This window comes from Nematolebias whitei, chromosome 20, assembly GCF_014905685.2.
Source record: "Nematolebias whitei isolate Nwh7 chromosome 20, NemWhi1, whole genome shotgun sequence".
Classification (NCBI taxonomy): Eukaryota; Metazoa; Chordata; class Actinopteri; order Cyprinodontiformes; family Rivulidae; genus Nematolebias; species Nematolebias whitei.
This window is the reverse complement of record NC_056517.1, coordinates 32,682,337-32,692,458: the sequence shown is the minus strand read 5'-3', so window position 1 is coordinate 32,692,458 and position 10,122 is coordinate 32,682,337. Positions and strand designations below refer to the sequence as shown.

General features: G+C 39.4%; 2 protein-coding genes across 2 annotated transcripts in view; one reads left to right on the top strand and one right to left on the bottom strand.

The window, feature by feature from the left end:
- The window catches only part of nebl (nebulette), a 100,727-nt gene extending 96,497 nt beyond the window's left edge, over nucleotides 1–4,230 (top strand). Inside the window, exons 5-7 of the mRNA XM_037694188.1 lie at nucleotides 155–332; nucleotides 1,643–1,785; nucleotides 3,562–4,230. Coding sequence (XP_037550116.1) covers nucleotides 155–332; nucleotides 1,643–1,785; nucleotides 3,562–3,738 — 498 coding nt within the window. The 3' untranslated portion in view covers nucleotides 3,739–4,230. The remainder of the gene's footprint in view (nucleotides 1–154; nucleotides 333–1,642; nucleotides 1,786–3,561) is intronic.
- The window catches only part of LOC119426617 (melanoma receptor tyrosine-protein kinase), a 531,032-nt gene that overhangs the window by 478,548 nt on the left and 42,362 nt on the right, over nucleotides 1–10,122 (bottom strand). The gene's annotated exons all lie outside the window — the stretch shown is intronic.

Sequence of the window (10,122 nt, the reverse complement as noted above, 5' to 3'; positions counted from 1 at the left end):
GTGTGTGTGTGTGTGTGTGTGTGTGTGTGTGTGTGTGTGTGTGTGTGCATCTGTGTGGCTCACTGACCAAATGCACCCTCGGCTGTGTGTGTGTCTGTGTGGGAACTCCTGGTCCCATCAGGTCTCTTGACATCTTTCCTGTTCGCTCCATCAGGCCAAATACCACGAGGAATTTGAGCGGACACGCGGCCGAGGCTTCACTCCGGGTTTGGACGACCCCAGCATGGAGCGCTACCAGAGAGCCAATCAGATGATAGGAGAGGCGGGCTACAACAAAGGGATCCACCCCCAGGTGATGGAGATGGACAGAAGACCAGGAGGCATCATCGTAGGTCAGTGAAACACAAAATAAAGACCATCCTTTTTTTTTTGCAGCGTTTTAAAGCTTTGGTTTTACTTTGTGTTGTTTTTTTTAATTATCCTTCAATGTTTTGCTGCTTTACTGTGATTCATGTCTGCAGGTAAAAAAGAAAATCACAACTCAAACTCAGAGTGTTTAGTTTGGGGTATTTTATCATAATAATCCATACGAATGTTGTAAAAATATTTTAGTTTGTGAAAATTCATCCTATTTCTTTCCTCCCACCTGAAGACCTAAAGGTTTGGAGAGCAGATCCAGGCTCTATCTTTGACTTTGACCCTGTGGAGGACAACATTCAGTCCAAAAGTCTCCGCAGGATGTCGGGTAGTTTACCTGAGACGTTTTTAATTAATAAATAAATATTCTGTAGGAACATCTGTTCTGGTACTAACAACTGAGGAGGAAGGAAGATCAGGTTTTAAAATAATTATTATTTTTTTTAATCTTTGTGTTTAAAAAACTTACACTTGTTTTGTATGTTAAATACGCATTTTATTATTTTTATAAACAGAAGTGTTTTGAAGCACAATGTGCACAGTTTTCAACTTGGTTCACATTTTTTTGCAATAATTAGGCCCAGCATAGTCCTGATTTATTTTGTTGAATGAGTCTGAATTCGTCTGGACTGTATTTGATTTATCTGCTTATTTTTTATTAAAACGTCATGTCAAAAATAACTTTACACTCTCCTACAGCAGTTAGTTGACGTTTCAGAACATTTCTGTCTTTATTAATCAGAACCAGACCTGTAGCTTCAGTGCCTGATCAGTTTTTCCTCATGTCAAAGAGTCAGGCATCATCAGCATAACGTGTGATATCACCTAACAGAAGCAGATACGTTAACCACTCTCACTGCTCTTTTTTTGTCTTTATCCTAAGTTAATTTTATTTCTGGACCATAAATGTTGTCTTTTGTTTCCTGTTCATGTTGGATGTGTCTCTGTCCTCTGTTGCCCCCTGGTGGTGGCGGCCCTTCAGAACGTTCAGACTGCAGGCTGAACAGACAGCACTCCCAACAGTCTCAGTCTGTCAGCTCGCTGACTTCTGACCTTTGCGACCACAGCAGCATCGACACTTCTGGTACCACTTCCTGCATGTCGGCGTGCAAACATGTGCGAGCACTTCTATAAACGGTGTTACGTCACAGATAAACCTGACTAACTCACCGTATCTTTGCAGGGTTTTTTTCTCAAGCCGTTTTCTGGTTTTACTCACAGCGAAGGACAAAATTAATCAGGAATGGCCTCTCAAACTCACTTTCTGTTTGTGTTTATCTCCCAGCTCCTGTCCTGCCCGGAGCATATCACCATCATCATCATCAGGGCGTCCAGATGCAGCAGCAACAGCAGTATCACGGCTACATGCACCAGACCAGCATGTCGTCTGTGAGATCGGTCACCTCGCCACCACACTCGGCCTCCACCGTACGTTTTTAGATGCTTCTTCCACTTTAAAACTTCAAATAATCAGAAATTTCTAAACAGGAAACTACAGCTGGGATTGTTTTCCTCGTTGTTATTTCTTTATTACTTCATATTATATTTTATTCATTAATTTATAATGATATTGTTAATTTAATTATATTATATTATATATATATATATATATATATTTTTTTATTTTTTTTATATTATTTAGAAAATAGGTTTTTCTCTTCTTTTAGTACAATGGCATTCTAGAGCCAGTAAAAAAATAAATAAAAATTAAAAGGAGCAGGTGGCAAAATTCACAGATACATCTCTGAAATGTCAACATTAATGTAAAACAAAAACTGGTAACTTCTCATGATAATAGTTCCTAAATTTGCACACGCAAAAAAATTAGAACTTTCTGTGATTAAATTTATAAATTTATGAGAATAAACGCTTCCAGGATTATAATGTTAAATTTACCTGTAAAAAAGTGGACGTTTATTGAAATTAGTAGGGGTGTAGCAATACATCGATTTAAATCGATATATCAATTAAATGATTAATGATTCAATTATATTGTGGCAAAACTAAAACATCAATTCATATCGTCATCTTAAAATACGCTTTGATTTTGAAATTCCCAAGGCACGTCTGTGTCACCATTTCCATGTGCAGCTGCGCTCTGAGGCCGCCTCAGCAACATGGCAGACGAGGCAGAAAACATGCATAATGAAATTCACTCTCCTGCTGGATTTAAATCATCCATCCATCCATCCATTGTCTTCCGCTTATTCCGAAATATTAAAATTAAGAGTTAAAGGACGGCTCAACAGACAAAACTCACGCCGTATGCAACAGGTGCCAGTGTGAGTTAAAATACTCGGGAAACACAATAAATTTGTCCGTTCACCTGAAGAAGAAACACGACGTTGATAGTCAAGCTCAATATCTGTTTTTGTTTCTTTATAACTGAAAGGTAATCAGGGCGCTTTTAAGTTAACTGGTTTAAAAAATGCACTTAAACATGAGAAATGAGAGACTATACTGAACAGGTCATTTATTTTTATTTTTTCATTAATTAACAAAAAAAATTGTTTTTTTATTTAAATGCCTGGTGCTTGTAATAACAGCAATAAAATGGTTAAATCATATTTGAATTGTTTTTATAAATTCATTTATATGTAAATGAGATGGGCATTTGATATCGCAATATATCCATCCCAGACTTGTGAGTCGAACAGAATTGAAATTGTATCGTGACAGACTTTGTGATATTGAGAAAAATCGTATCGTCACACAAACAAATCAATATAATATCGTATCGTATCGTATCGTGGTAAAGCTGGTGATTTACACCCTTAGACCAACCAACAAAGACATCGGACCTGTAACGAACTCCAAACACCTTCAAGTCTCGTAAATTTACTGCTCCTATCTTGGAGATCAGTGTGTCGTTTTTTTTTAAATAAATTGACACTTTGTCTTTTTTCTTACAAACGTTCTCATCAAACGTCTGAGTTTTCCTCTGGGGAATTTAAGGCTTTAATCCTGGAGGAGGTTGTGACTTATTTTCTCACAAATTTAGAACTTTCAAGCAGAAAAGGATATCCAAACTTTAAAAGTAATTTCAAGACATTAACGTCAGAATGTCTGAGTTATTTTTCTGCACTTTTTATTTATTTTTATTCTCAGAGACCCTTCAACACAGTCAAGCTTTTAGAGTTTTTGCTCCTGTTGAAGCAAATATTTTAACTCCTTAAGCTCAAATAAAGACCATTTGTGTTTCAGCGCGTTTACCGAGCGCTCTACGACTACGCGGCTCAGGACCACGACGAGGTGTCCTTCAGGGACGGCGATGTCATCGTCAACGCTCAGCCCATCGACGAGGGCTGGATGTACGGCACCGTGCAGAGAACTGGGAAGTCCGGGATGCTGCCAGCCAACTACGTGGAGTGCTGCAACTGAAGAGCCGAAACCCGGAGAGAACTACTTGGTGTGGATCCGGCAGACGTTTGGGATGTTCTTTGCATTTCACCAATCTTTTACCAACATGATGCTGGTTTACAAATTCAGAGACTTCTACTTCCTGTTGCTGTCAAAGGATCTCCTTTTTTATTTTTTTATTTTTTTTTTAAGCTGTAAGACTCCAGAAAACGCAAACCATCATCCTCCCACCGCCGTGCTTGACAGTAGGACGCATTGTTTCTGATCGGCTGTTAGTTTTATCTAAAGTCCTCAGAGCTAAAATAAAACTGGAGATTTGTTTAAAGAAGCATTTTTTTTTTGTACAAACTGACCGAAATGCCACAAACATCCCAGACGGCTGTGGTCGGGTCCGAATCCACAGGTTTGATGAAAAAGAGGCGAAATCAGTGAAGCTGAAATCGGAATAATTTAAGGAAGTCGTTTAATCGTCAGTAACAAAGTGAAGGAGGCCATTCAGTGGAAGTTTGAAGTCAAAGTCTGGTGATATTTTTAAATCTGCTGTTTATTGTTTTTTTTTGTTGTTTTTTTTTAAAAAAACTTTCTACAACAAATCAAATCAACTTTTTAGTGTTCTGAATGGATCCAGAAGTTTTAATATTTGAAAAGAACTTCATTTAGGATCTAGTTTAATAATGGAAACACTGATTTGGTCTTCATCACATTAAAGTTCAAAGTGATGTTGAATAATTCTGTTAAATTAGATTTATGTCAGTAAATGAAGACTGGAAGTGTTTTAATTTTCTTTTTAACATGTTTAAAGTTAGGCAGCACGGTGGTGCAACTGGTAGAGCTGCTGCCCCTCAGTGAGCAGGTCCCTGGTTCAAACCCCGGTCCAGGGGCCTTTCTGGGTGGAGTTTGCATGTTCTCTCCATGCATGCGTGGGTTTCCTCCGGGTACTCCGGTTTCCTCCCACAGACCAAAAACATGCATGTTAGACTGATTGGTAACTCTAAATTGTCCCTAGGTGTGAGTGAGAGAGTGAATGGTTGTTTGTCTCGTTTGTCTCTATGTGTCCCTGTGATGGACTGGAGACCCGTCCAGGGTGTACCCCGCCCCTCGCACAGTGATTGCTGGACATGGGCACCGGCGACCCACGTGACCCAAAATGGAATAAACGGGTAAAGAAAATGGATGGATGGATATATATATATATATATATATATATATATATATATATATATATATATATATATATATAAATAAACTACTACTTGTACTCACGGTTTCTCACTTATCGTGGGTCTTCAGGATACGGATCCCCTGCAATAAATGAGGGACTACTGTATTTCTATGCAGCATCGATCAGGAATAAAGTGAAAAATTAATTCTGGTGAATATCGGAGAAAAATTCAAAACAAAAAAATACCCAGTTCACTCTTGAAACATCTAGTCACTCTCTGTCTAGAGTTCGAGTAAAGCGATTATTTAAAATATGTTTTTAGACAGAAAAGGGAGTTTGGAGCGATAAACTAATGGTTTAATCTTTTTAAACAACAATTTAAAAAATCACCAGACTTTTACTTGAAAAAGCAAAACAACTTTTGTTTGTTTGTTTTCAGGAAGTTAAAAATGTGAAGGAAATGTGGACAAATTAAGAAACGAAAAACTGGAAAAGTTTTGTTTTGTTTGAAATGTAATGTAACCAAATGAAGGACTGAGGGGTGGAGGACAAATTATAATCAGTTTAATCCTGAGTTTGTGCCATGTTCAGGTGAGTTAAACTGACCCAGCTTTAGTTTTAAGCAGCACTAACTCACTGTGTTCTTGTTTTAATATTTTAAAGTTCTCATGTGCTGATAACTCACACAGAAACTGTTTTATGGACTAAAACCTGGACAAATGAGGTCGCAGCACATTTTGATACACGGGCTCTGTCTACATCATGGAAATACATGTTTTAATCCTGTATGTTTCCAGTAAGTTGTGTTTTTAAGGTTTATCGTGGGTTGCATCCAATATTTGTCGTTTAAGCTGGAAAAACATTGGTTACGTACTGTAACCCCAGATTCTATGAGTATAGGCGTAGCCCTTTAAGGCTGCTCGCTAGTGTGTTATCCCTTATGCGCTCAGCTTCACTGAAAAAACGTTAGTCCACGCCCACCTGCTGTGTGTGGGCCTCACCTGTCTGTATAAATTACGGTGAGACCAGGTAATCGGCTCCCAAAAAAGCTTTTTTCTTCAGCCATTCAGGAACCAGTGAGGCCCAGAGCTTAAAGGGCTAAAGGAAAAACACAGATCGGTAAAACCCTCCACTCTGGAGATGGAGGCAAAGGTGGAGACAGATGTCTTTAGCTTGCTGGCCCAGCTGCAGCCTCGTTCCAGTGTGACGTCACAGCTGGACAGCGAGGCATGGTGGGGTCAGGGCGATGAGTCGGGGCGGAGCCAGCCTTGCCGCCAGATCATCCGATCAGGGCGGAGGGAGGCGAGGGACGGAAAATCCCTTGTGTTAACATCCTCCTGGATTATGCCGGGCAGCTCCGAGAGGAGGGCGCCGATGGCTGGGAGCGGTGTGGTAGCCGACGTGGGAAGATCCGAGGTGGCTGAGCATCCACTCGGCCACTCATCTTCCATCACTACGCTCTCCAGCAGGGACGGGGCATCTCAGCATCGCCTTTCTCGGAGGAGTCATTTGATTCACTGCGTGACTGTGCGTCAAAGAAGGCGGTGGCGTCGTCCCGCGCATAACGTCCCGCCACAGAAAAAAAACACTCAGCGGAGCTGCTGCCAACAATGCCTTTTTGAGGGAATCATCCGATTTACCTAGAGAAAAAACACGTTAGAAAAGGTGGTGGCGTCGTCCAGCGAGTAGCAGCCCTCCATGGAAAACATTCAGCAGGGCTGCTGCTAACATCACCTTTTTGAGGAAATCATTCGATTACCGCGAGGACAAAACACGTTAGAAAAGGCTGTGGCGTCGTTCAGCGTGTAGCGGCCCGCCACGGAAAAAATATTCAGCGGGGCTGCTACTAACATCGCCTTTTTCGAGGAAATCATTCGATTACCGCAAGGAAAAAATACGTTAGAAAAGGCTGTGGCGTCATCCAGCGGGTAGCAGCCTGCCACGGAAAAGCACTCCTCAGCGCTTACCTTGAACAAGGCTGCTCGTCTGATTCTCCTTGGGGAGGAAGAGCTCACCGGGACGGCAGGAGGTTGGCGTGGCGGAGACCCAGGCATCCTTAGCAAAGGTTATGCCGGTCCAAGCTGGACAACTTTTCCTTCTTCGTTCTTCTGACAGTGCTAGCTAGCTGGCTGAAGAAAAAATGGGAGCCGATTACCCGGTCTCACCGTAGTTTATACGGACCGGGGGTGAGGCCCACACACAGCAGGTGGGCGTGGACTAAAGTTTTTTCAGTGTAGCGCTGAGCGCATAAGGGATAAACCCACTAGCGAGAAGCCTTAAAGGGCGAAGCCTATACGAAATAGAACTTTATTTTTTATGTTTGATTTACAGAAAAATAGACACAATAGAAATTGATTGAATATTTGTGTTTATTTTGGATAAAAAGCTCTCGGTGGTTTTAACATTTTGATTTGTAGCTCTTGCTTTTTGAGGATTAAAAAAAAAACATGTATTGTTTTCATTATAATCACTTTGATTTGAATGATTTTATCACCCAGTTTGTTATTTTGTCATAACTAGTGTTTCATGTGAGAGAAATAAAAGCAAATGAGCTGTAAAAGCGTAATGTTTATTTTTTTCCCACAATAAGATAAAATTAAGTTTATTCACACAAATGATTGCAAAGCAAACAAATACAATATCCTCAGATAGTTTTAATTTACAGTTTTCACTTTAAAGTGTTTATTTAAATAATTTTTAACTGGAAAGTTTACATTTCATATATTTAAAACATGTTATTGCTTTAGTTTTTGTGTCTTCACCATAAGTTAGCATAAATTCTACAAATTGCAAAATATTAAGCTTTAGTTGTATCACTTTGCAAACATTGAGCCTTAAATATTCATCCATCCATTATCTTTACCCGTTTATTCCATCTTGGGTCACGGGGGTCGCCGGTGCCCATGTCCAGCAATCACTGTGCGAGGGGCGGGGTACACCCTGGACGGGTCGCAAGTCCATCACAGGGACACATAGAGACAAACGAGACAAACAACCATTCACTTTCTCATGCACACCTAGGGACAATTTAGAGTTACCAATCAGCCTAACATGCATGTTTTTGGTCTGTGGGAGGAAACCGGAGCACCTTAAATATTCAAACAGCAAATTTTCATGGTCTCTGTTTTTAGTTTTCACTGAAGGTTGTAAAAAAAAAAAAATTCAATATTTTATTTAGAAAATTGGTGTTAATGTTAGTTTTTTTCTTGTTTAACAGACAAAATTAAAAAAACACAAATTATTTCCTGTTGTACTTTTTCTTTTATTCAAACAGTATTCAGCACAAATGTATTTCTTTTAAGAAAATTTTAATTATAATTTTGATTCAAAGTTTGTTTTGATAATGTCCTATTGCTTTCAAAACTACGGTGGCCGACGGGTGCAAACGCGCAGCAAACGGCGAAACACGCAGCTTGTTAGTATTTTGTGAATATAATATTACTGTACTGTATTTATGTCCACCAGCTGATGTGATGTTCAGTGTAACATGGTGTTCAGCTGCAATGAAGCTAACTGAGATCTGATGACAGGAATATTTTTCTAACAAGCATACTCACAATTTCTGTAGCTTTGGTTCATTATCAACAGATATGCATCAAAACTGGAGTTTTGTTTTAGTTCTAGGATAAAAAAATAAAAAAATAAATAATAACTAAATAAATAAATAAAAAAATAAATAATAACTAAATAAATAAAACTAGGGATAATAGGAAATAGAAAATAAGATTGACCTCCTTTGTACAATGTTTTTGTGTACACACAAATCTCCTGTTTTCATTGTGAAGGTTTCCCAAAGAACAAGATGTGAGGAAGAGGAGGAAGTATCTTTGAGGAGGATTCATCTGAGCAGTGAGGATTTTAAACTGGAGGATTTTGATCAAACTGATCAGACTGTCCGACTGAGAGATGGTGTGGTACCATTGGTTCATCTTCAAATATAGGAGCATCATTATAAGTTCATTAGAGTTCATAAATTTACATATTTTATTGTCAGTCACAAGGTGAGACACCTCCATGTGTTTATATGAACAGGTAACTAGAGACTGTAAAGTTCATATTCATGATGTTTTTTCATTTCAGCTTGAAACTGCAGAACTACAGGAACTGAACAAAAGCTGGAGCTGCTCTGTCTGTGGCCTCTCAGGAACGTGCACGTCACACACACACTCTCAGGAACGTGCACGTCACACACACAACCTCGGTCTCATGATGTGAGTATTTCTATTTTAAACTTTTATTTTTTCATTTAGCCTTTATTTATCCAGGTAGTCTCATTGAGTCACGAGAACTCGTTTTCTAGAGAGACCTGTTTAGGAGCAGATGGTGGGGGTTAAGGGCATTGCTCAGGGGACCAGGGTGGGGCCAATGAGGGTGGAGGCAGGTGTGGGTGTTACACCTTTTCCACCTCATTTTGATGTTGACGGTACCGGGAGTTGAACCTGCGACTTTCCGATCACAGGCCCATCTTCTAACCTCTGCTCCACCACTCCCCCACATAACATCATATCATAATGGTCATGGTCATATTAAAATCTCACTGGTTTCCTTCCAGATGTGTTAAACAGCTACTGGTCCCCCTGATGTTTCCAGGTGGCTGTGGTCAGTGGATGAAAAGCCTGGCATGAACAAGATGATGCTGGAGATCATCATTTGACGAGAGCTCCCACCTTCTAACTGTGAAGAACAAGAGCAGCTCAGTGAAGGTGCTGAGAGCTGCAGAGAGGCTGATCCATGGAGCTTCAACACAGCAACCTCCAAACATGTCCACCCTCACACACATCGTCCATGAAGACACTGGACCAGAGCACAAGATAATAAGACACTGATAACAACGACAACAACAGACATTCACAAATGATTCATACAATTTTAAGTTTTTTTAATTGTTTGTTTGTTTTACAATTGAAAAACAGTTTGTTATCCACTGTTGTCATCACTCTTTGTTAAAATCCAGGTCTCTCTTGTAAATGAGTCCTATTGGCTCAATGGAACTAACCTGTATCAACAAAGGTTGAATGAATATATATACATACATAATGATTTATTCAACCTTTTATTTATACAGGTTGGCTTCATTGAGCCACAAAGACTCGTTTACAAGAGACCTGCTCCAGACAGAACATATAAAGTACAGACAAGAATAAATGTAAACAATGACAAAAATAAACTACAGTAAAAATAATAGAGATGATATATACATATATATACACACACATATATATATATATATATATATATATATA